The sequence below is a fragment of the Hordeum vulgare genome, chromosome 7H (genome assembly GCF_904849725.1).
Source record: "Hordeum vulgare subsp. vulgare chromosome 7H, MorexV3_pseudomolecules_assembly, whole genome shotgun sequence".
Lineage (NCBI taxonomy): Eukaryota > Viridiplantae > Streptophyta > Magnoliopsida > Poales > Poaceae > Hordeum > Hordeum vulgare.
Window position 1 is genome coordinate 24,334,725 of NC_058524.1, and position 27,637 is coordinate 24,362,361.

The 27,637-nt window shown below is 40.5% G+C and overlaps 1 protein-coding gene and 1 long non-coding RNA gene across 3 annotated transcripts; both read left to right on the forward strand.

The window, feature by feature from the left end:
* The first annotated feature begins 16 nt into the window (after window positions 1-16).
* LOC123407164 lies at window positions 17-3,750 on the forward strand. The gene is made up of 2 exons (XR_006612551.1): window positions 17-2,301; window positions 2,655-3,750. It is a non-coding gene; the product is annotated as an uncharacterized LOC123407164 (long non-coding RNA).
* A 3,429-nt stretch (window positions 3,751-7,179) lies between these two features.
* On the forward strand, window positions 7,180-11,190 carry LOC123407162. Of its 2 annotated transcripts, none has more exons than XM_045100234.1 (2): window positions 7,180-8,653; window positions 10,520-11,190. In XM_045100234.1, the coding sequence occupies exon 1, from the start codon at window positions 7,303-7,305 to the stop codon at window positions 8,647-8,649; it is 1,347 nt and encodes a 448-aa protein (XP_044956169.1). In that variant the 5' UTR covers window positions 7,180-7,302; the 3' UTR covers window positions 8,650-8,653; window positions 10,520-11,190. The 2 variants fall into 2 exon arrangements, with proteins under 2 accessions (XP_044956169.1, XP_044956168.1); XM_045100233.1 differs by having other exon boundaries at window positions 7,181-8,653; window positions 10,466-11,190.
* The last annotated feature ends 16,447 nt before the right edge of the window (window positions 11,191-27,637 follow it).

The window sequence follows — 27,637 nt, forward strand, 5'->3', positions numbered from 1 at the left end:
TGAATATATATCTTCAGCTGGTATCTTGACATCCATCTGTAGCATTTCACAGTACCACGTTGGTGCATTGCAAACGAGTGGTTAAATACATAACTACGATGATGAATTTATAGGTCCGAATATCTTGTATATGAAGAGCATGAGTGAACCTTTAGTTCAGCAAGTCTATGAAAATCCTGAACTCTTGGTCACAAGCTCTCATCTGTTCATGTGCATGACTGCTGAAGGCAAGTGTTGTCCACGGAACTGGATACATTCTTCTTGCCTATTTGCTTTTCATGTATTTTGACATTTGTTCCTGGGTATAATGGCCACTGTATTTCTGAAATATGAAATTAACACCTTATACATCCAACGCAAAGTCAATGCGCATCCTGGTTCTAATTTTGCGCCAACAAAATGGACTTCATGACAAGCACTCAAGCAGTGTGAGGATCTATTGCCCTCTGTTTGTTTCCTGCGCCAACAGAATCGGAATAGAGTTTCTATGTGCTCTGAACGACTTCAGGGTCCATCAGCCAAATTTACATTCTAAGATTCAACTCTTATGTCTTATCATCTTTGGGTGCCAAGACAGTGATCTTAAATTGTTTGGTTGCTCTGTAGATACGGTGTTCAGTGGTCTGCATCCCGCACTGTAAATTCATACGTACGTAATGTAGTCCTATGAACATCCTGCAGAGGAAGCAATCTTCTTAGTTCTTTCATATGTACGTAAATTTACTTTTTTGTTTCAGATGAACATTGGAGATGCTACTGCCCCGGACTGTATGCTGGATACAGATAGTGTTGCAGCTAAACAGTCGTTTCGAGTTGAAACTTGAAAGTTAACCTTAGAACTGGCACAAGGAATCCTAAACGCATTAGCCATTGACCGAGAGGACATTTTTTACCCTTCCCGGTGACCTCCTGACACTTGCCAATTAACGATGAAAGAGGGGCCGTTTGTGGCCAACATCATAGTACACGTTTAGTGTTATTTTTTACAAGTAGACGTGAGCTAGTTTGCTAAGTTTTGCAGGATAAGCGGGCGACATGTGAGCCTATGCACGGTGGTAGAGAAGGGTGTCTTCTGTTCTAACTCGAACTCCGCAGCAAAGATTAAGATAACCATTTTTCCGCGAGCTGTTCAAGAATCAGTGTGAGTGAGTGATGATGCAGAATCAAAAGGACTCACGACACGAAATCAAAATGAGGTATTATTTTTTGTGCTTTTGCACACTTCATGCTTCAGCAGCCAAAAAGTACAGTCTAAAATTCTGCTCTGATCATCTTTGGGTACTGAGACATTGATCTTAAATTATTCCACTACAGGCAATCCTTTGTCTCTAAGTATTTTACTGCCAGCAATCCTTCGTCTCTAAGTATTCCATTGCAGGCAATCCTTTGTCTGTGAAAATGGTGCTCAATGACTTGCAATTTATCTTGCACCATGAAATCTTAAGCAGTGAAAATCAAAGTTGAACTAGACTTCCTGAGTTAATGAATTTCAGTTTCCTATGCACCCAGAGAGAAAGCATGTTTGCTGGTCTGAGTAAATCATATACGATATGGTTAGAATATTTTAGACGAACATTGGATAAGCAAAACACTGGTAGTTCCCTTCAGCTGGCTTTCTTTTTGAGAATTTTTATTATGCAAAAATATATACCTGTAGTACAGGGGATTTATACAACATATTTGCTGCCAGTCCAAACTCTGAAGGCCAATTGAGACAACATCATCATCTTTTCGGCCAGCTAAAAATGCCTTCTCTAATTTTCCCTTAAATCTATTGTATTTATCTAAGCTTTTCATTTGCAAACTGAGTAACAGACATATCGACCGATGAATATGCACTTTTATCAAATCAATGAATGGATCACTGCCATTTTGGAGGAAACTCATGATAGCAAACTTGTCTTTCTGCATTGTGAATTCATGCAATCTGAACAGAGTATCTGCATACATGTCTTAAGCTGGTATCTTACATCCATCTGTAGCATTTGACAATACCATGTTGGCGCATTGCAAACACGCGGTTAAATACATAACTATAACGGCGAATTTCCTGGACCGTATTTCTCGTATATGATGAGCATGAGTTGAACTCTAGTTCAGCGAAATCTTGAGCTCTTGGCTCTAAGTTCTGATTTGCTCCTCTTGCCTATTTGCTTTTCAGTTAATGGGCATTTTGTCCTGGGTATAAAGGTCGACACATTTCTGAAATATGCAACTGGCATCTTATGCATGCTGACACAGGTTCAATGTGCACCCAGGTTCTAATTTTGTGCCAACAAGATGGACTTCATAACAAGCACCGTGAGGATTCTATCGCCTTCTCTGTTTGTTTGCTGCGTTCAACACGTTCCTGCCCGTGTATGTACCTTCAGGGTCCAGCAGCCAAACTTGTACTCTAAGATCGAACTCTCATCATCTTTGTGTGCCAAGACAGTGATCTTAAATTGTTTTGTTGCTGGTGATCGGTCGGTTTCAATGATCTGTATCCCGCACTGTCACAAGGAATCCTAAACACATTTGCCAATTAACTATGAAGGCGGGGACGTTTGCCACCAACATCATAGTACATGTTTAGTGTTTTTTAGGGAACATAGTAGTACATGTTTAGTGTTAACTTTACAATCAGACGTGAACTGATTTGCTAAGTTTCGCAGGATAAGCGGGCGACGTGTGAGCCTAGGCATGGCCCGGAAAGCACGGTCAAGGTCCACTTGTGCCTCTCCGACGGCATGCATCACGACGGTGGTAAAGAAGAGAAGGGTCTCTTCTAACACTGATCCCGCAACCGAGGTAAAGATAACCATTTTTCCGCGAGCTGTTCAAGAACCACAGTGCGAGTAACGATGCAGAATCAAAATTACTCGTGACACGAAATCAAAATGTGTTACGGTATTATTTCTGTACTTCCACACACATCGCACATGGTTGGTTGTATCCTTGAGGGCATGGTACATCTATCTTCAGGCTTCATCAGCCAAAAAGTATAGTCTAAAATTCTGCTCTGTTCATATTTGGGTGATGAGTCATTGATCTTAAATTATTCCACTGCAGGCAATCCTTTATCCCTAAGTATTCCCCTGGATGCAATACTTCGTCTCTTAAGTATTCCATTGCAGGCAATACTTCGTCCGTAAGTATGGTGCTAAAACAGTCATCCTCCATGATTCAACCCTTATCAAGTTATCATCTTTGTGTTCATTGGATTCTATCAACATCCTGCAGAGGAAATAATCGCTGCCTCTGAGTTTCTTGCAGACACGATGTGCTTGCATCTGCACGTGTCTTGGATCAACACTGGAGTGGAGATGCTACCACCCCGGACTGTACGTCGGGTACAGTAATGCAGCGAAACGGAAATTAACCTTGGAACTGGCGCAAGGAATCCTATGTTGACGCCTTTCAGCCTTTGCCATTTGTTGAGACGGCATTCTTGGCCAACATCATGGTACATGTTTAGTGTTAATCAACGGTGATAACGGGGTGAGCCTAATTCGTCTTTTTTGATCGAAGTTGTTCGTATAGACGGACATACACTCACCTATGTGAGCACACGCACGTACATATACACTATTCCTGAGTTTAATCAAAGTTGCCACAGACGCCTTCATGATCGACGGAAACGGAAACGTCTTTTCCCTGAAGGCACATCGTCGGAAGGCCTACAATAAATTCAGAAAAATATAAACATCAATGTAAATGTTGGACTTGAACTCTGGTGGGCAAGAAATATTAATCTTTTTAACCACCCAATCACATGTTAATTTTTTAATTTGTTGATAAAGAGTTTAAGATAACATCATAGTACATGTGTAAAAATTGATGTCATATAAGTTCTGAGTTTTACGCCTACTATTTTATGATATCAACATATGATACAATGTATCGTAGTTTCATTCATACATACACACACATATATAGGACGACCATTTGGGGCACCTAGGTGCCCGGGCTCCTTGCCTTTCAACCATTAGATTGCATCTAGATGTGCGCTGTCGTAACGGATATGTTTGTTAACGGGTTATTCCATTAAAAATTGTTAACCAAAATAATTGTAACATAATTACTCATTGAATGCCATAAATATGGCCTCACATGCAACATTCCTTGTTAAGAGACGTAATAGGAGAGAGAAAACAATAATTAATGTATCTTAATTAATTATCTTTTATTTCCTGTCATGTTTCATAGATGGACGTAAATGGTAGGTACGTGATAGTCATTAGGAATAGAAAAAAAACTATTTGTTAATAGAAGGGTATGCACATGAATATTGATTGAATTACCAGCACGTACACATGGGTATGTTGAGTTTATGTATAATTTCATTAGGTACAATACCAACACATAAATATTTCCGTTGGGTATAATACCCAATACCTACATACATGAAAATATTTATGGATATGTGAGATGTAAAGTACTCAATATATTTTTAGGCATGTGCATGTTCATGGTATTTCTCTACAACTACATACCCTCGCATGAAATGTATAAGCACATACCTTGAAAATATGTAGATATGCGATATTTATGAGTATGTACAAATAAATTTAACATATAGGTATGCACGTACATAGAAATATCGTGCTTATGAACTTATATATTTAATACTCTTAAGTTTCAATTATATATAATATCCAATTATATGCATATTTTCAATATCTATAATTTACATGGTACGTGTATATTTTCCTTAGGTATAATACCTCGGGTTTGCGTATATTTTCATCGTATATCATTAACACGTACATATTTTTAGTAGGTATAATACCTACCAATATGTACATGTGCATGACACATATTTCAGCTTTGCATGCGTGGGAAGTGCCTTTAAATGGCGCAGGTTTGATGTTATCTTTCATACAATTACAAATACTTAACATTATATAAGGACAGTCTTGCATGCAAATTTATAAGAAAACAAATCAACAATTATGGAAGCTGCCTGCAACCAAATGCATTAGCGGGTTACACCCGAACAAGGTGCCCAGGCACCTAGGTGCCTCAAACAATATATATATATATATATATATATATATATATATATATATATATATATAGTTTCTATGGGTCGCGTTATTCGTCATCCTGGGTGAGGAATAGTTATTCTTCACCCCTTCATTTTAACATCAATGCATCGTTATTTTACGTTCCGTAATTTTTTTTATTTCATACGTAAAAAGAGACAGTAAGAAAATATATAATCATCGTAAAAAATATTTTTGTTACGTAAAATTACAAACGTAAAAGCATAGTGTAAAAGATACATAAAATGCATATTTTCTTGTCTTACAGCCTATACTTTTAAAATTTTATGTCAAATTTTACAGTGGGTCAATATGAATGTAACTATTTGTATTTTAAATGTAATTTATTTATGAAAAGCTCGTAAGATTACCTCGGGTGAAGAATAACCTATTCTGCACCCTGGGTGATGAATAGAGTTTCTATATATATACCAGAACCACGGTACGAGTAGCGACGATACAGAATCTAAAATATATATATACTTACTTTCTACTACGACCAGCCTAATTACACAACTATACTTGGCTAAAACTCGGGCTAGGCCTCGGGCCGGACCTAAAAAAGCCCACGAAACAAAACTCAGACCCAGGCCCGGCCTGACATAGACGTAAAAACTGGTTTCCGCTTGCTTGAGCCTACCGATGGCACCCGCACCCATTGGGTGCGGGTAGAGCTCAACCAAACCCGCAACCATGTCCTCAAAATTTTAACCACACCCGCACCCGCGTCTGGGTATAAATTTTAAATTGCGGAACATAAGAACATGACATCAGTTCGAATATTTAAATTACACAAAGATATGTTGGTAAACCGTAAGTACAAACCTCCCTCCCCTCTTGGATGTCTTGAAGACATGTCCAGAAGCTAGCTTCTCTGTTATGAGCATCTATAAATAAAGTGAAGGAGTATGAATATATGAGCAGTGGGAAAAAGGAGGGGTTGTAAATAAAATGCACTATTTGATTACCTTTGAACTTGTTTCTAAGCCAATCCCGTGAGCACATTAAGACCTCCAACATTAGAACTGGTTTGGGCTACCTTGCGACCACGACCGCGTCCTCCACTCGGTGTCGAAGATTGTCGCCCGGGAACTTGCCCGCTTGCTGGATGTCGCAGTCGTGCAGCGAGAGATGATGCCGCCTGAGAACCACTCTCATCCTACTCGTCGGCGTTCTCCTTCTCCTGCTCGCGTTCGGACCTCAGCTCCGGTGCAGCGAGATCGTCGTGTTCCATCTCCTCCTGCTCCAGCAGGGCGTCACCCACGCGGAGCTCGCCTCCGCTAAACTCCATGGCGACCAGAGCCGCTGGTCGGAATTGGCAGGGCGGTGAGGTGAGGTCGTGACTCGCGAGGAGGAGATTGAGGAGACGGTGAGGTGAGGAGAAGATGAGATGGGAGGTAGAAAAGGCAGGGCGCGGCAGCGTAAATTACGACGATGATTGAGGAGATTGGGAGACGGGAGAGGAAACGAGGAGTCCAGCCTCCAGCGTAAATTACGACTACTTACCAGCAATACGAGGAGGCTGGAGGAGGCCGTGACTGCGTCTGCGTGGACTTTTGTTTTCAGATTTATTTGGGTTTTTTTTTTCTTCAGAATTACCTTGGTTTACAGACACACATATCATATATACTGGGTATGTGGGTACACGGACATGGGTTTTGATGTACCATGCCCGCACCCGCAATACCCAACAGATGCATACTTTTTATCATTTATTTACCATGTATGAAGATTTTTTTTTTCCACACCCTCATCCTAATAGGTAAATACCCGCTGGGTATGCGGATAATGGGTTCTTATTGCTATCGGGACTTGAGCCCGGCCCGGCCTTGGGGCTTGATTCCCTGGCCCGGCCTGGAAATTTCGTGAGCTAATGTAGAGGCCGAGTGTTATCCCTTTTCTCAAAAAATAAACAAATTCAGTGAGCTGTTGAAGAACCAGAACCACGGTACGAGTAGCGACGATGCAGAATCTAAAATTATGGACGACACACGAAATCAGGACGAGTCATCGTGCATTGTACTCTCTTGCACTCACCGCACGCACATTCTGCATCGCTTAGGAATGCCATATAATGAGTTATATATATATACAACATTTAAAATAAATAAAACTATCTAATCAACCATGCTATAACCCACTTTCCTCTACCACCGGCACCGGTCGGCCCGTCCGTCAGATCTCGCCTCGGACCAAACCCTAGCCACTCTCCCCCTTGCTTGCTTGCACTCGCTTCACTCTCCCAAATCCACCTCCTCTCCCCCACCGCTGGCCAATGGCCCCCTCCCCCACGCCGCCGGCAGCCGCCACCCCCCAGGACGCCGAGCCCCCGGAAGTCCAATCCCCGGACGCCGACACCCCACCGCCTGCCCCGCACACCGACGCCGACGCCGACGCCGCACCGCTGCCGGACGCCGAGGCCCCGAAACCCGACTCCCCTGCCGCGCCCCAGCCGCACCTCCCGGAGGGCATCCTGGAGGACATATTCCTGCGCCTGCCGACGGCGGGGGACGTGGCGCGGGCCTCGGCCGCCTGCTCCGCCTTCCGGGCCATCACGTCGGGGCAGCCCTTCCGGCGCCGCTTCCGCGCGCTCCACAGGGCCCCGCTCCTCGGCTTCCTCCGGGAGGACTTCTACCCGGCGCGGGCCCCGCACCCGTCCGCCCCGGCGGCCCGCGCCCTCGCGGGCGCCGCCGACTTCGCCTTCTCCTTCCTCCCCGGCGACGCCGACTGCTGGAGCCCCCGCGACGCGCGCGACGGCCGCGTGCTCTTCTCCGCCGTCCCCGCCTCCCACGGCCGCGGCAGCTTCGCCGACGCCACGTCCACCACCTTCGTCGACCTCGTCGTCGCCGACCCGCTCTCCCGCCGCTGCGCCCGCGTCCCGCCCGTCCCCGACGGCCTCGCGTCCCCCGTCCTCCGCTGCGGCATGCTCGACTTCGAGCCCTTCCTCGCGCCCGCCACCGCCGAGGACCTGCGGGACGAGGACGCCCCCTTCAGGGTCATCGGCAAGGTGCTGTGCGAGGACAGGGTCGCCGTCTTCGCCTTCTCCTCCCGCACCGGCGAGTGGCGCAGCCACGGCTCCAGCGACCTGTCCAACGACTTTGCGCTGGACGCGCTCTACGAGCGGCGACACTACGTGCAGGGCTGCTTCTGCTGGCTGCTCGAGTGGATGGAGAAGCTGCTCATGCTCGACGCCGGCACCATGGAGTTCTCCATCCTCGACCTCCCGCCCGGCAACGACGAGAGGCGGTTCGCCATTCTGGAGGCGGGGCAGGGCAGGATTGGGCTGCTCAATATTGGGCGCAACACCTTGGACCTCTACTATAAGGCTTGGCCAAGCAAACGCGGTGGCGCCCAAGCGTGGCAACACGAGACAAAAGACCACCCTCTGCCTGACTATCACTGGCGCATCATAGGTTCTGATGAGGAGTACTTGCTCCTAAGAGGGATCTCGCTTGATTGGCCCTGGTTTGGGAGCGCTTCATCGGAGAGTCCGGATATAGAGTATTTTGCACTGGAGCTCAAGGCGTTGCGGCTCGAGAGGATGTATGTGTCCAAGCACAAAATGCTGCATGCTCACCTGTATAGGGGCTACCCGCCGCAGATCTCGGCACCAACTCTATGAACTGGTAAACTTGCTACCGTATCATCTTCTTGTTTTCAGCAGTTGGGGGGAGAGGAGTTCTGATTGCTTTGAAAGCCATATTTGTTATTGCCTCTGCCCACAAAATTACATTGTATTAGACCATTAGCCATGGGCACAGACCACTCAATAACTATTGGATTGGCTAAATTTATCATCATTCATTTCTCTTGCTCCAAAGTTCCCCCGCATGTTGTTCATGGGAGTAATAGTTTTGGGCATAATAGGAAATGTGGAGAGAAGTGCCCTACAAAATTGAAAATTGTCCACTTAGCACATTGAAGGACAGAAAATTGCTAAGTGACCTACATTTGTTTCCAAGGGAGTAATTGACTAGCTGTTTGCACTTTTTTTTTCTTCTCTTTGGTTCCTACATGAGCATTTTAGTGGCTGCAACACTTGTAACACACAAATCCATGACGGAGATATATCAGGAAAAATGGCCCTGGTGCCATGTACATACTCTGTTTTTTAATAGAGCAGTAGGAGCCTCTCCCACTGTAACCTATCAAAAAAGAAGGTTAATATTGTTTTTGCAAAGATACGACTGCCACCATTGTCATGCTGTAATTCGACTGTCGTTAATGATTCAGTACTGTATGCCATCCATGGTTGAGAACCGCTAATTTGTACTAGTGGTTTCAGGTTTACAACATTGCTATCACTTTTACATCGCTGCCATACAGCCTATTTTAACTATTATCTCATTAACTCTTTTAGTAAATTTGATATCGTAGATGAAAACAACTTGGTATTATTGCTTCACTTATCCGGTAGTGAGCAAACGGAGTGAGTTTTAATTGATTTTAAAGCAATGTTCAGCAAATAGGGCAGCCCAGTTAATTGTTGCTCACCCAAAAATTCAGTCTGCCAACCGATTTTTCAGCCTGTCAGACTGCTTACCTGCCTGGGCGATTTTCTCAGCTGAATAGGTTTTTTTTTGCATCGGCCACCCTCCGAGACACGATAGTCAGTTAACTGTTATCTTGGTCGATATTTGGAATACATTTTTAAAGCCATATTTGCTATTCCCTCCGTACACAAAAGTACATTGTATTTGACTATTAGCAATGGGCCCAGTAAAATGAATAGGTTAAAATTATCATCATTCCTTTCTCTTGCTCCTAAGTGCCCTTGCATGCTTCGCTTCCAAAGAGGCAACTCTGCTGATGGGAGTAATAGTTTGGGGGCATAATAGGAAATGTGGATTGAAATGTCTACAGAATTGTGAATAGAGCACATTGAATGACAAAAAATGGCCAGGTGACCTACATTTGTTTGGAAGGGAGTAATTGACTAGCTGTACACACTTTTCTTTAGTTCCTAGTTCCTACACATGAGCATTTTCGTGGCTGTGACACTTCTTGCAACACAACTCCATGACAAAGATGTAGCTACTGTGAAGCATAGATTGCTGTCAACAAAGTTTTTTATTACTAGTATTTAGTTAGGTATTTGCATTCAAAATAAGAAAAGAGACCTATTAAGAACTTGTAATATAAGGATTAGGGATTACTTTGGGTTGCGCTATATCTGTCAAAGAGTATACAATAATGATGAAGCAGGAAAGATGGTCCTGGTGCCATGTACATGCCTTGTTTTTTAAATATAGAGCAGCAGAAGCCTCTCCTGCTGCAAGTTCTGAAAAAGGAAGGTTGATATTTTTTTTTTGCAAAGATACATACATGTGGCGATTTGATAACCTACGCTAAAATCCGAGATTATGTCCCTATTATGCTTTTGATGAACATGTTTGCCATTTCCTGTTGTGATTTTCTGTTCTTTTGCCAAAAAATAGGGCACAGTGGTCTCAGGTTTGGAATTGAGTGGTGGCGTGATGTGTATATTGCAGCTGGAGATGGCGAACGAGTTGGTATGGTTCTCTGACGGCAAGAAGCATGTCAGTGGAGGGCGGAAGTTTGCCGGTAGTGGCTGATGGTGGAAGGCAGGATGGCCGTGGCGAAGGGATGCCCAACCTTATGTGCCAGTTAATTCTTGAGCTGCGTCTTGGCCCACAGTTTGTCTACGTCGACTTACCTTGGCTGTGTTTGCTGGCTTAGGTCATTCTGAATTCTTGCCATCCCAAAGCATGTTTTGGAGAGTACGCTTTGGCGCCGAAGTTTGTAGTAATTTTCAGGATACTTTAGTACTCCTTGTGTATCATAATACCTGTAGTTGGGGATACTTGTATTAGTGTTTCCCAACAACAAGTATTTAGTAGGTACAAAGGGAGTACATTGCAAGGCTTTTTCTGCATGATAGATCCAACTGATAAATGTGGCAACCCAGGTTTTTTCATCACTGCTGCTAGCATTTGAGATCAGCGCAGCTGATGGGCTAGCATTGAGAGTGTTTATGTCTGGCGGCTCTGGTTTCTTTCTGACCTGATGCAGTGGAGGCCATTTGATTTATGTATGCATGTACGTACTATGTGGCCTGAATGGCCTTGTTGTATCTTGGTGTGTTATTGGATTTGGTTGCCCCATGTGAATATTATACGTACAGGAGGACCATTTGATTCAACATCCTAGAAAACAATTTTGTTGGGAGAAAGATGTCGCTCAAATCATGGCCGAAGTATCACCATGTAAACCACAAATTTTCAAACAAATCTCTCTAACGCTAAGAGCAACTCTAGCTGACCATGAAATTATAAAATAACCAATAACCGTAGGTTTACAGCTTTAGACGGCAAAAGCGACCCGAATAGAACCCAACTGCTCGCTTTTAGCCTCAATGCGGTTAACTGCACACCAATATGGAAAGGTCAGTAAACATCCGCAGCGTAGCTATGAAGTTAGCAGTCCAGGATCTAAAACTGTTGATGCGTAGGCAAGAATTTTGTTACTAATGCATTGATTGCTAGCAGCAGCTCCAAGAGACTGACATGCATACAGGAGCAGCATGGTTAGGCAGAGCAAAGCGCTGCTTAATTAATACTTCCTCCGTCCTAAAATAAGTGACTCAATTTTGTACTATCGAGTCATTTTTTAGTCACTTATTTTGAGAAGAAGGAAGTACAACTTAAAATTCACCATGTAAAACAGCCAGAGCGAATTACCTCTGTCGAACTTCTTCCCATCAGGATCGATCCTGGTCACGTTGAAAGATGTCTGCTCGGCCATTTTTCCTGCACAAGAGGGAGAACGCGAGCTTCAAATCCTACAGTGGTAAAGCAACAAACTTGCTAAGGGCACCCTGCAACCCTAGTACCCTACCGATTGTGGTTCTCAAATAATCCAAACAGGTTCCTACTAATTCGCGTTCACCAAACCCCCCCAAACAAAAAACCCAGTCCTGTCTTTACTGATGGATTCTCAAAAACAGATTACTAATGGCCCATGTACGTTGTCACCAATGTCGATTTTACCAGGAAGATGTTAACAACATAACAATAGCAGGAAGAAATAGGTAGATCATCTTACAAGCCTCCTAAGCTGTACGCTTGCACATTTCTAATGCCCATGTGAGAAAAAAAAAACATGCACGCATCTCCACAAACACCTACCAAGCAAACTCCATTGCACAATATAATCTCACAATATGCAGTACGTAGGAAGTAATCACCATGTTTTCCATACACAACATGCCTGCAGTTTTTTTAGAGGGCATACACAGACACTGCAACACTGCAACATTTTTTAGAGGGCGTGCACTGCAATTAGAACAGCATAGAGGCCAGTGCCTGCAGTTTTTTGAGATGCCATGCATACAAGCAAATTTATCCTAGATCATATTGCACTTCATACAAGCATTTACATAGCAACAGACCAAACAACAGTGCTTACACAAAATCAGGCAAAAAAAAAACATAGAACAGGGGAGGGGATGAGGGAGGGAGGATGGAGGAGAGGGTCGACCCAGATCTGGCCGGCGGCGCCGGAGGAACGGGCTGCAGCGAGCGAGCACATCCTGGACCGATGCAGGAAGAGGGGAGAGAAAGGAGGCAGGAGGGAGTAGGGTGGAGGAGGAGGAAGGAGGGCAGGTGCATAGCAAGCCGGCCACCGAACGGCTTGCTGAACTAAAAAGAACCATAAAAACCGTACTCCAACTTAAGGCCTTTTTTTTACCGTCTTCTAAAATAAGCTGAAATAGCCCAAAAAAGGCGACAAAAAAACCCCGACCCTTAGGGTGTGTTCTACGGGGTTGCATGTTTATATAGGATCAGAATTCGGTTTAGTCTTATCTCTGACTTCAATCAAACTCATACAAAGGTATCTAGATGATCCTAGACTATTCTTAACACTTAAACTTAACAAGTTCAACACGATCAACTCCTAAGCTCGTTAGTACGTACTCCTCCTATTCAATCTAATCTTACATGGCACCTCAATCCATCTATCCAATCTAGTCGACTCAACTTAGATCATTGGAGGCAACAAAGTAGTGTTCCTCCTCCTGTAGTCACCATACTCCGTTGTAGAAGTCACATCTATGCTCTTATCATAATATGTTAACTAGCACTGCGAGCTTAACGAGCTTCAAGCAAACAAAACCGATCAAGTTTTTTTTCCTCATTAATTCACCATGATGATCACAATTCGATGACCGCCCCACCACCGCCAAGTCTTGTCCACCATACAAGAGTTCCATCAGCATTCGCCTTTGTCCATCCCTCGTCACTTCGTTAGGAGGTTTCCATTGCTTGGCTGACACCGATGACTCATGTAATCCCTGACACTCTCCATCACATGTTGTATGCGGGTTGACTGCAATGACACGAGGATCGCCCTTGTTGTTTCAGTAGTAGAGCCCACCCGTTCTAAGAACCAATTTGGAAGATCGTGTTGAGAGGAGACAAATTACTACAGGTAGGAGATGCGAGAGACATCTTCAAAGCATGAGCTTCCAGAAAAGCTGGGAGTCAGGGCATGTCAAACGACGATGAATGGTTATTTCATCCCCTTCGTAGGCAGCACAAAACACTCTAGCTTTAACTCGTCGCTTGGGTATCTCCCCCTCCCCACAACCACCACAAGGCCATTCTTTAACATGAGCCATACACACACATTGACCCTTATTTAGGATGTCCATGCCACCAAAGAGTTACGTAGCCCTTGTGTGCGGAAATAGACGGCGATCATTCAGCCAAGTCCCACGATCTCTTCCTCAAAGCTATCGCCAACTGATAGGCCAAGTGGACTGTGAAAATACCATTTTGAGTAAAGTTTCGAGTGTAATAGTCAAATCGTTCACCCTCACTCACACATGCTTGATAGCACTTGCATCCCCTAATAAAAATATTGATCAGTCTTCACCTCATTCGTGCTCGTACTGCGATCATTAATAGTTCACTATCTCGATGTCCTTCGATGTCCACATTGGTATGACTGAAAAGTGTAGTGCCTTCATCGACCCTTCCCTTGGGATCTAGTTTTCCATACAAACATGCACCTTGATATATCACCTATCCTCCACACCAGACCTCCTCTCAACAAATCTCTAATAATACTCATCGGATAGAGGAGTCTCATCTTAGACACGTGGCATGCATCAAATATGTGTCATGGAGGTACAAGCTTTGAGCACACCAGAGAAAAGGACGAGACAGTGGTGATAATGCATCATGCTTGCTTGACTATGAGGGGGCCCTTAAAATCATCGAAACCCATGCATCCTTCTATTTTACAGGCACACATCTTATAGGAAGCAATCGAACGGATCTTTCATTCACCATTCGATGCCTCCACGAGAATTTTGATGTGATTTAGGTCAGTCGGATCTTGGGGAAACATAACCAACTCATAATGTACATAGGGGTAACTTGTAGGAGATACTTAATCATCACTGCCCAAAAGCGTGAAAGGGTAGCGGTTTTGGGAACCTTCTCGAAGATTTCGGCTGTTTTTTTACTTTGTTTTTCCATGATTCTCTTTTGTTGCTTTCTGCGTTTTTTGTACGGTTTCCATTGGTTTTCCAGTTTCTTTTTTCTTGTTTATTATTTTAGTTATTTCTTTTCCATTTTCCTTCCTTTTCCCCAAATAGTGCATGTGTACTTTTTTCAATACACATGGTACTTTTTTTACATAGGTTAACCAATTTTCAAATACATGCTAAACATTTTCCAAATAAATGTGAAATTTTATTAAAAATAAATAAATATCATGAATGTGTTTTTGAAATATGTGGCATGTTTTTGATATGTCATGGGTATTTTTTGAATGTAACGAAATATTTTTTGGAGCTACACAAACATTTGTTTCTTTGTATAAGAATTGATCTAAAAATGTCACAAACATATTTTTGAATGGCACAAACATTTTCCTGGATGGGTTGAAATATTTTTTTAGAATAACATGAATGTATGTTTCGCCATATAATTTTGTTTTTATAATGTCACGAACATTTTTTAACACGTGAACTTTTGTTAAATGTCATGAATATTTTTTGAATAGTACAAAAAACTTATGAAGTGCACGAACAAAAGCTTTAAATCGTGTTAACATTATAAATGCACGATGAATGCTTTCAAATTTTGAAGTAACATATAATGGTAGAAATATATATAAACTTTTTAAATAGGGATTGACTATTCGTCACCATGGGTGAAGAATAGTTACTATTCTTCACCCCCTCTATTTTCCAACAATGCACCATAATATTATGTTTCATAATTTTTTTATTTCATATGTAAAAATAGACCATAAGAAAATATATAGTCATCATAAAAAATATTTTATATCACGTAAAATTACAAGCAGAAAAACATAGTGTATAATATACATGAAGTACGTTTTTTCTGGCCTTATGACCTATATTTGTAACCTTTTACATCAAATTTTAAATAAGAATCAATTTTAATCTTACTATTGGTATTCCAAATATAATTTATTTATGAAACAATCGTCAGATTACATGGGTGAAGAATAACTTATTCTGCACCGTAGGTGATGAATAGACCACAAACAAAAGCTTTACATTGTGTTAACATTATAAATCCACGATGAATGCTTTCAAATTTTGAAGTAACATATAATGGTAGAAATATATATATTTTTTAAATAGGGATTGACACTTTATTCTTCAACAGTGCATCATAGTTTTATGTTTCATATTTTTTTCTTATTTTATATGTCAAAAGAGACCGTAAGAAATATATAGTCACCATAAAAAGTATTTTATGTCACGTAATATTACAAACAAAAAAACGTAGTGTAAAATATACATGAAATACAATTTTTCTTGCCTTGTGACCTATATTTTTAATTTTTTTAATCAAATTTTACGTATTGAATCAATATAAATCTAACTATTCATATTCCAAATGTAATTTGTTTATGAAACTATCGTAAGATTACCTCGAGTAAAAAATAACTTATTCAGTTGTAAGATTACTTGGATGAAAAATAACTTATTCTGCACCCTAGGATGCATAATAAGTTATTTTTCACTAGAGGTAATCTTACGATAGTTTCATAAATAAAGTTCATTTAAAATGCAAATAGTTACATTTATATTGATTCACTACGTAAATTTTGACGTAAGAAAACAAACATATAGGTTATAAGATTAGAAAAAACGCATTATATATATTTTTTACTCTATGTTTTTGTGTTTGTAATTTTATATGACATAAAATATGTTGTACAGTGACTATATATTTTATTACGGTCTCTTTTTACGTATGAAATAAGATAAAATTTACGAAACATAAAATTACGGTGCATTCATTTGAAAATGGGGGGGTTTGAATAAATAACTATTCATCACCCAGGGTGACGGATAGTCAATCCCTAGGTCGCGATATTCGTCACCCTCGGTGAGGAATAGTTATTATTCATCTCCTCCTATTTTAATATAAATGCATCGTATTTATACATCCCGTAAATTTTATCATACTTCACACATAAAAATAAAAATGTAAGAAAAATACATAATCACCATAAAATTATTTTATGTTACGTATATTTATGAACGTAAAATGATAGTGTAAAATGTACCTAAAAAACAAATTTTCAGGTCGTATGACCCATACATTTTTTTATGTCAAAATTTACGATGTGAATCAATATGAATGTAACTATTTATATATAATATGTAATTTATGTAAGGAACAATCGTAAAATTACCTCGGGTGAAGAAAAAGTTATTCTACACCCTGGATGATGAATAGATTGACTATTCGTCACCCCGGGTGAGGAATAGTTATTCTTCACCCCCTTTATTTATATATTAATTAACCATAATTTTACATTACATAATTTATTATTATTTAATACATAAAAGGAGTCCGTAACAAAATATATAGTCACCATAAAAACTATTTTATATCTTGTAAAATAAAAACACAAAAACATAGTGTCAAATATACATAAAATACGGTTTTCTAGTTGTATGACTTATATTTTTGTTTTTCTTATGCCGAACTTTACGTAATCAATCAATATAAATGTAACTATTTGCTTTCAAATTTAATTAATTTATTAAACAATTGAAAGATTACCTCGGGTGAAGAATAACTTATTCTGCACCCTGTGGGATGAATAGACTTTCTATAGGTAGTGACTATTCATCACCCTGGATGAGGAATAGTTATTCTTCACCCCCTCTATTTTTATATCAATGCACCGTAACTTTATGTTTCATATTGTTTTCTTATTTTATATGTAAAAAGAGACCTTAAGAAAATATATAGACACCGTAAAAATATTTATGTCATTTAAAATTATAAACACAAAAATATACTGTAAAATGTAATTTAATTATGAAACGGTAGTGAGATTATCTTGGATGAACAATAACGTATCCTGCATCATGGGTGATGAATAAAGTTTCTATATATATATATATATATATATATCGTCACCTTGGATGCAAAATAATTTATTTTTCATCCAGGTAATTTTATGATCGTTCCATAAATAAATTAAATTTGAAATACCAATAGTTAAATTTACATTGATTTTTTACGTAAAATTTGATGTAAATAATTAAAAATGTAAGTCATAAGATCAGAAAAATTGAATTTCATGTATATTTTACACTATGTTTTTTTGTTTGTAATTTTATATGAAATAAAATATTTTTTATGGTGACTATATTTTTTTACAATCTCATTTTACGTATGAAATAAGAAAGCAATTATGCGAAAATAAGGGGGGTGAAGAATAACTATTTTCTTCATCTAGGGTGACAAATAGTCAATCTCTCTATATAGATACATATATACATAGGGTCGTGTTATTCATCACCCTAGGTGAGGAATATATATTTTTTGACCACCTCTATTTTAACATCAATATATCGTAATTTTAAGTTCTGTAAATTTTACCTTATTTTATACGTACAAAAAATCATAAAAAAATATAGCAACGTAAAAATATTTTATTTCATGTAAAATTACGAAAATAAAAAAATAGTGCAAAAAATATAATAAATTGAATTTTCCTGATCTTGTGACCTATATTTTTGTTTTTTTGTCAAATTTTACGTAGTGATTCAGTATAAATGTAACTATTTGTATTTTAAATGTAATTTATTTGTAAATTAATCGTAAGATTATCTCGGATGAAGAATAAACTATTCTGCATCCTGAATGATGAATAGAGTGGTCGCGCTATTCGTCATCCTGGATGAGGAATAGTTATTCTTCACCCCCTTCTATTTTAATATCAATGCACCGTATTTTTACGTCCCGTAAATTTTATCTTACTTCACACACAAAAAGGAAAGTAAGAAAATACGTAATCACCGTAAAATTATTTTATGTTATGTATATTTATGAACGTAAAATTATAGTGTAAAATGTACATAAAAACAATTTTTCAGGTCTTGTGACCCATAATTTTGTTTTTTATGTCAAATTTTACGTTGTGAATCAATATGAATGTAACTATTTGTATATCATATGTAATTTATGTATGAAACAATCGTAAAATTGCCTCGGGTGAATAATAACTTATTCTGCACCCTGGATGATGAATAGTGTTATTATATATATACATATATATATAAGTCTTTACTGAACCTCCTATAGAAACCAGCATGACCAAGGAAACTTCTTATACCTTTGATATCTGTGGGGTATGGCATTTTCTCGATTGCATCAACCTTAGCCTTATCGACTTCAATACCTCTTTCAAAAAATTTATGTCCTAAGACGATGCCTTCATTAACCATAAAGTAGGACTTCTCCCAATTCAAGACAAGGTTGGTGTCTTTACATCTCTACAAGACTCGATCAAGGTTGCTGAGGCAATCATCAAAAGAAGACCCGTAAACGGAGAAGTCATCCATGAAAACCTCGACAATCTTTTTACAAAAGTCAGAGAATAGAGCCATCATACATATTTGAAAGGTGGCAGGTGCATTACATAAGCCAAAAGGCACACGTCTATAAGCAAAGGTACTGAAAGGGCAGGTGAAAGTGGTTTTCTCCTGACCAGATTGTGCAATAGGTATTTAAGAGAAACCAGAATAACCGTCTAGAAAGCAGAAGTGTGTGTGTTTAGACAGTCTTTCTAGAATTTGGTCGATAAAAGGCAAAGGGTAATGATCTTTCCTATTGGCTTTATTCAATTTCCTAAAGTCGATCATCATCCTATAGCCAGTAATAATCCTCTGTGAGATCAGTTCATCCTTATCATTAGGGACAACGGTACTACCTCCCTTCTTAGGGACGCAATGCACCGGACTTACCCAATCACTATGAGCGACATGATAGATAATACCTGCTTCCAGGAGCTTTAGTATTTCTTTTCTTACTACCTCTTTCATCTTAGGATTTAATCTCCGTTGATGATCAGCAACTGGCTTGGAATTAGGATCAGTTTTAATCTTGTGTTGGCATAGAGTGGGACTAATGCCCTTAAGATCATCAAGAGTATATCCAATAGCAGCACGGTGCTTTCTCACAGTTTTTAGTAGCTTCTTTTCTTCATGCTCTGAGAGGCTAGCACTAATAATAACAGTATATATCTCTTTTTCATCAAGATAAGCATACTTAAGAGTATCTGGCAACCGTTTAAGCTCGAACACATGATCACCCTTTGGTTGGGGTGGATCCCCAAGCAGTTCAACAGGAAAATTATTCTTAAGGATAGGATATTGTTCAAAGACAACTCTATCTATCTCATCCCTTTCAACCATATGCATATCATTTTCATGCTCCAGCAAGTATTGCTCTAAGGGATCAGTAAGAGGCCCGACAATAGAAGTTAAGGCAATAGTTTCATCCTTACTATGCAACTCTTTTTTATGAGGTTGTCTACCAAACTTGGAGAAATTGAACTCGTGTGATACACCTTCAAAGCCAACAGTGATAGTTTGCTTCTCACAGTCAATATGAGCATTGACAGTATTGAGAAAAGGTCTACCAAATATGATGGGACAAAAGCTATCTTGTGTGTTAGCAAGAACGAGGAAATCAACAGGATACTTCGTTTTACCACACAAGACTTCAACATCCCTAACAATTCCCACAGGGCAGATAGTATCTCTATTGGCAAGATGAATAGTGGCATCAATAGGTTCTATCTCAACAGGTGCAATCTCGTCTTTAATTTCATCATATAAGGATTGAGGTATTGCACTAACACTAGCACCCACATCACATAAACCATGATAACAATGATCTCCTATCTTAACAGAAACAACAGGCGTGCCAACAACATGCCTATGTTTGTCTATAGCGTGTGGTTTGGCAATTCTAGCAACATCTTCACATAAGTGAATATCATGTCCCTCAACATTGTCGGACAGGAGATCTTTGATAATACAAATGCTTGGTTCAACTCTAATTTGCTCAGGGGGTGTAGGTGTTTTAATATAGCCCCTACGTATCACAGTTCAAACTTTAGAATGATCCTTTATCCTAACACGGAAAGGTGGTTTCTCAATGTAAGCACTCGGAACAATAGGATCATTATAAGCGATGACTTTCTCTTCAACTGGATTGGGTTTAAGTACATTGACTTCTAAGGGAGGATAATATTTAAACCACTTCTCTTTGGGGAGATCAATATGAGCAGCAAATGATTCACACAATGAAGCTACTATCTCAGAGTCAAGTCCATCTTAGCGCTAAAATCACAAAAAGTATTTGTTTCAACAAAGGATTTAACGCAATCAAACTTGAAATTCATACCCGACTCCTTACCTTCATCAAGCTCCCAATCTTCAGAGTTGCGTTTAATTCTTTCCAATAAATTACATCTGAAGTCAATATCTCTCTTCATAAAAGAACCGGTACAAGAAGTGTCAAGCATGGTGCGATCGTCATGAGAAAGCCGAGCATAGAAGTTCTGAATGATAACTTCTTTCGAGAGCTCATGGTTGGGGCATGAATATAACATTGATTTAAGCCTCCCCCAAGCTTGAGCGATGCTTTCTCTGTCACGAGGCCAAAAATTATAAATATAATTCCGATCACGATGTACTAGATGCATAGGATAAAACTTTTGATGAAATTCCAATTTCAACCGATTGTAGTTCCATGATCGAGTATCATCACATAGCCTATACCATGTCAACGCCTTGTCCCTCAAAGATAAGGGAAAGACCTTCTTCTTGACCTCATCCTCGGGCAAACCTGCAAGCTTGAATAAACCACAAACTTCATCTACATAGATTAGATGCAAGTCTGGATGTGATGTTCCATCTCTTGTAAAAGGATTAGCCAGCAGTTTCTCAAGCATACCCGAAGGAAATTCATAGCAAATATTTTCAGTAGGTGCAGCAGGTTGAGGAGCAACTCTTTGTGCTTCCGTTCGAGGTGAAGATACCCCGAACAAGCCCCTCAAAGGATTAGTTTCCATAGTGACTGCTACTTCTCAAGCAACAGCGCCAGAAATTGACACGTTGACGGAGACTGGGCTTGCATTGGGTTTTCCCTTGAAGAGGAAAGGGTGATGCAGCACAGGAGCAGTAAGTATTTCCCTCAGTTTGAGAACCAAGGTATCAATCCAGAAGGAGGGTCTCGTCAAGTCCAGAGTACCTGCGCAAACACAAACTAGCTTGCACCCAACGCTTCGAAGGGGTTGTCAATCCGTTCAAGATTGTTTGCAAAGTGAGATCTGAAGGCGGAAAGTGCAACGAAGTCAAAAGTGTAAGGATGAAAATATGGTGTGGAGTAGACCCTGGGGGCCATAGTGTTCACTAGAGGCTTCTCTCAAAATAGCAAATATCACGGTGGGTGAACAAATTATCGTCGAGCAACTTATAGAACCGCACAAAGTCATGACGATATCTTAGGCAATGATATTACATATAGGCATCACGTCCGAGACAAGTAGACCGATACTTTCTGCATCTACTACTATTACTCCACACATCGACCGCTATCCAGCATGCATCTAGTGTATTGAGTTCATGACGAACAAAGTAACGCCTTAAGCAAGATGACATGATGTAGAGGGATAATCTCAAACCAATGATGAAAACCCCATCTTTTTACCCTTGATGGCAACAACATGATGCGTTCCTCGCTACCCCTTTTGTCACTGGGTGAGGTCACCGCACGGTATGAACCCAAAACGAAGCACTTCTCCCATTGCAAGAATCATAGATCTAGTTGGCTAGACAAAACCCACAACTCGAAAAGAATTACAAGGATATGAAATCATGCATAAGAGAGATCAGAAGAAACTCAAATAAGATTCATAGATAATCTGATCATAAATCCACAATTCATGGGATCTCGACAAACACACCGCAAAAGAAGATTACATCGGATAGATCTCCATGAAGATCATGGAGAACTTTGTATTGAAGATCCAAGAGAGAGAAGAAGCCATCTAGTTACTAGCTATGGACCCGTAGGTCTATGGTGAATTACTCACGCATCATCGGAGAGGTCATGGTGTTGATGAAGAAGCCCTTCGTATCCGAATCTCCCCTCCGACAGGGCACCAGAACGTACCCCAGATGGGATCTTGCGGAAACAGAAGCTTGCGGCGACGGAAAAGTACTTTCGATGATCTCCTGATTTTTTTGGGATTTTTAGGGAATTTATAGGCGCAACCCCTAGGGCAGAGGGCGCCTAGGGGGGACACAAGCCTGTGGGTCGCGGCCTCCCCCTGGCCGCGGGGTGGGGGCTTGCGGGGCCCCCGAGTCTCCCCTGCCTTGGCTCTCAAGCTTCCCGATCTTCTTCCGTTCCGAAAAAATCTTTTCGGGGATTTTCTTCCGTTTGGACTCCGTTTCAAAATATCCTCTGAAAGGGGTCAAAAACATGGAAAAAACAGGAACTCGCACTTGGCACTGAGTTAATAAGTTAGTCCCAAAAAATATATAAAAGGCATGCATAACATCCAAAGTTTGACAAGATAATAGCACGAAACCATATAAAATTATAGATATGTTGGAGACGTATCAGTGACAAGTGACAATAAATTTTAGCACACTATAAAAATGTTTGCTTACCAAGTTCCACTTACCAAAGGTGCTTCACTCCTCGGCAACGGCGCCAGAAAAGAGTCTTGATGACCCACAAGTATAGGGGATCTATCATAGTCCTTTCGATAAGTAAGAGTGTCGAACCCAACGAGGAGCAAAAGGATCTGACAAGTGGTTTTCATCAAGGTAATATCTGCAAGCACTGAAATTATCGATAACAAGTGGTTGTGTGACAAGATGATTCGTAGCAAGTAGCAAGTAACAAAAGTAACAACGGTGCAGCAAAGTGGCCGAATCCCTTTTGTAGCAAGAGACAAGCCTGGACAAAGTCTTATAGGAGGTAAAACGCTCCCGAGGACACATGGGAATTTCTGTCAAGCTAGTTTTCATCATGTTCATATGATTCACGTTCATTACTTTGATAGTTTGATATGTGGGTGGACCGGCTCTTGGGTACTGCCCTTACTTGGAAAAGCACCCCATTTACGATTAACCCCTCTCGCAAGCATCCGCAACTATGAAAGAAGAATTAAGACAAAGTCTAACCATAGCATTAAACTAGTGGATCCAAATCAGCCCCTTACGAAGCAACGCATAAACTAGGGTTTAAGCTTCTGTCACTCTAGCAACCCATCATCTACTTACTACTTCCCAATGCCTTCCTCTAGGCCCAAATAATATTGAAGTGTTATGTAGTCGACGTTCACATAACACCACTAGAGGAAAAACAACATACAAGATATCAAATTACCGAACGAATACCAAATTTACATGACTAATTATAGCAAGACTTATCCCATGTCCTCAGGAAGAAAAGTAACTACTCACAAAGCATAATCATATTCATGACCAGAGAGGCAATGAGTAGCATCAAAGATGTGAACATATAATCTTCCACCAAGTAATCCAACTAGCATCAACTACAAACAGTAATTAACACTACTAGCAACCTTACAAGTACCAATCGGAGTCGCGAGATGGAGATTGGTTACAAGAGATGAACTAGGGTTTGGAGATGAGATGGTGCTGATGAAGATGTTGATGGTGATGAGTCCCCTCCGACGAGAGGAGTGTTGGTGATGACGATGGCGACGATTTCCCCCTCCGGGAGGGAAGTTTCCACGACAGGATCGTCCTGCCGGAGCTCTAGATTGGTTCTGCTCAAGTTCCGCCTTGTGGCGGCGGCGAATCCTCCGAAAAGCCTCCTCTTGATTTTTTCCAGACCGAAACCCGTCTTGTAGCAAAGGGGGGCCAGTGGGCCAGCAGGGAGCTCACAAGCCCCCTAGGCGCGACCAGGGGGTAGGTCGCGCCTAGTAGGCTTGTGGCCTCCTGCTGGCACCCCTCTGGCACTTCTTCAGCCCAATATTTTTTATAAATCCTAAAAAAAATCCACGTTGATTTTCACGGCTTTTGGAGTTGCGCAGAGTAGGTATCTCAAACTTGCTCCTTTTTCAGGCCAGAATTCCAGCTGCCGGCATTCTCCCTCTTCATGTAAACCATGCAAAATAAGAGAGAAAAGGCATAAGTATTGTACCTTGAAGTGTAATAACAGCCCAAAAAGCGATAAATATCAACATGAAAGCATGATGCAAAATGGACGTATCAGTACCTCAGCATCTAAGGGCTCGATCAATATGAGTTAAAGATATACGCTACTGATAAAGTAAGCGGGCAATAAATGCTACTAAAGACCATTGGATGAACGTGTGTCCGTTGGCCCTTGTGGGTGACTTCTGATATTCAATACCGACCGGAATCCTTCCGAGTATACACGGGTTGTTGAGTGGATGTAAATATAATCCGAGTGCCTCCGTACCAAGTGACTTTTAAGCACCATCTTCATCTAGTCGTAATCTTATGTTTGACCCTTGGCCTAATAATGAGGTGCCCTTGGGTCGGACATTTAGGTCAGGCCTCTGACCCTACCCTAGGTACATATCCCCATCAGGTATGATCCAACAGTCTAGGTTAGCTAACAAAATAACTAAAAAATGATAATACTGAACTGGTACTTGTCTTTTGACGAAACTGAAAGTGTTGAAAGCTAACACTAAACTGCATACATTCAGAGATCGAAAGTTGTAGGGTTTTCTCTCGCATTTGAGATACACACGGTGAAATCCATTACATTAAGGTTCCATGACATGGATGAAGCTAAAAAGTAGCAAGAACACAGTAGAAACATCTCTAACGAGAGATGACCATCAAGTAAAAAAATCCTAGAGGAAGTATTCCTAAAGCTATCAGATTAGATTGCTTCTCCAATTCAATCAACTGCCTCAAGTTCTTGTTCATCTTCTTCAATGCCCCCTTTAGTTCCGCATCCCTCGCCATCGGAGCAACACTGTCATGGGGCAAATTATCCCCAACAGACGGTTGATTGAGCTTGCAGGTTGCCTCCCCCTCGAATCCAGCAATCCCAACCCTTGAAGCCTCTCGATGTATGCATCCATCCACTCAAAATAGTTGCATTTATTCAAGATCTGAAAACGAAATCCTGAACACTAAATCTCAAATCTGACAAAAATAAAATTAAAGATAAAGGTTGCGAGAAGAACTCAGGTCTAACCTTTCCCTCTGGCCCGCTCTCGCATTTGACGAACTCGCACCCATAGTTCCCATTCTTGTGCTCCTTCGAAGTCACCCGCTTCAGTGGCGCAGTGCGTGGGCAGTTAGGGCATCGAGTCATTGGCACTAGACCATACACCAGCCACGTGGGATTGGAGGCTGACGAGAAGCTCGACATATCGCCGGAGAGAAGAAGCAGAGGAAGGGAGGTTGCTCTGTCGAGGAAGAAGCATAGGAAGGGAGCTTGCTCTGTCGAAGAAGAAGCAGATGGGGAAAGCAATTGGCCGAGCACGGGGCTGCTCTGTAGCCAATCAGGATGCAGAACCATCGTCACGCGGATCGCCCGTGGAATTCCATCTAGAAGGCCATATCGGACAGGTGGAGTTTGGCGCTAGGGTTATCCAACGGTTGGGACTAGTCGACGGGGTTTTGAGGGTTTGACCAGATCGGACGGGCGGAGTTTGGCACTAGGGTTATCCAACGGTTGGGACCATTCTGCGGGGTTATGAGCCAGTCAACGGGGTTATTAGGGTTTGACCAGATTTCAAATGACTATAACTAAATAAGAAAAATCACAAAAATCAAATTCCAGCGTAATTCGTCTGTTTATGTGACAAAGTTATAAAAAAATAATATGAACTTAGTATAGGGACATTTTTTTGAAAAAAACATTTTTTGAAGTGAGTCGTTGAAATCAAGTTCAAATGAGCATAAATAATTCAAAAAAATTTAAAATATTACAATTCTTGCGCACATTGTCAGTCATATGTGACATGGTTGTGAGAAAAAAATTTATAAACTTGGTGTAGGACATTTTCATGAAAAAAAGCTTCACACAAATGAGCTATCACGTATGAAGTTGTTCAGATTTCGTAGGAGAGTGAGAGAGGGTTTAGGTTTCGATAAAATTGAAAAAAAATCAAAAAAATCACTAAAGCTTCATTTTGGAGTGAATAAGAAGGATCTGAACTTACTTCTTCATTTTCATATCTAAAACGTATTATTTGACGGTTTTGAATTAAAATCATATTTTTTTTTTAAAAATGTAGTAATATGAATATTAATTCAATAAATAGTGAGACTTTGTTTTTATGCTATATATACGGAACATGTGTTAATAAAAAAATGATGCATCATTTATAGAAGGTAAAAAAAACTTGATTACAAATAGGCCTATTTATCCTAGGTTTCGAGCTCGTTTCTAGCACATTTCTCCATTTCTCATTCAGATTGATCTCCTACAAATATTGGATTTCAAATGTTCGATCAAATACATAGCAGAGAGCAATGGGCCTCATATGTTTGTTCAACTTCAACTTTGGCTCAAATTTAAATTTTGACTCAAATTAAAATATTGATTCAAATTCAAATTTTGGTGGAAATTTTCATAGCAGCTCAAATTATTATAACCAATCCCTTATTACAACAGATAAGTTTTCACAGTAGCTCAAATTGACAACACAAACCTCTTAATACAAATCTACCGATTTTTAAGCGATTGACTCGCCCTCAAAGTTCAAATTCAAATCTTCGACTTGGTCCTTGTGTTCGCATCTGGCTTCACAACCTTGCTCCTGGTTTCCCTAGTTGAGATACCCTTTTCATTCAGACACTTGATTCTTTTGATCTTTACTTGGGGCTTTGGCTTCACCACCTTGCTCCTGGTTTCCTTTTGATCCTTTTCATCTGTGGGTTCAATAATCTTTAAAGGGTCAACTGGAACAGTTACCCCCTCCTCTTCCTCTCTTATAGCTTGAAAACCATCAAAGGACATGGCTTCAAATTCTTCGGTTTCTTCATCTCTTGGCCTTTTCTCCCTAGAGCTGGTAAATAAAATTATAAGCCATAGATAAAAAGAGAACAAATGCAAACAAAAGGGTAGCTACATTCTACAAATGCAAACACATACCAAGGTGCTGGTACTTCTTCATTTACTTCAATCTCCAGTGTAGTTGCATTCTCCTCCGCATCTTCAATCTCCATGGCTACTGCATTCTCCTCTGCATCTTCAATCTCCATTGTTGTTGCATTCTCCTCTGTATTGGCTTCTGTCCATATTTCCTCCTCTCCA

What these genes read in the sequence shown, in the direction of transcription:
- LOC123407162 (XM_045100234.1), top strand. Translation starts at nt 7,303, where the DNA reads ATGGCCCCCTCCCCCACGCCGCCGGCAGCCGCCACCCCCCAGGACGCC.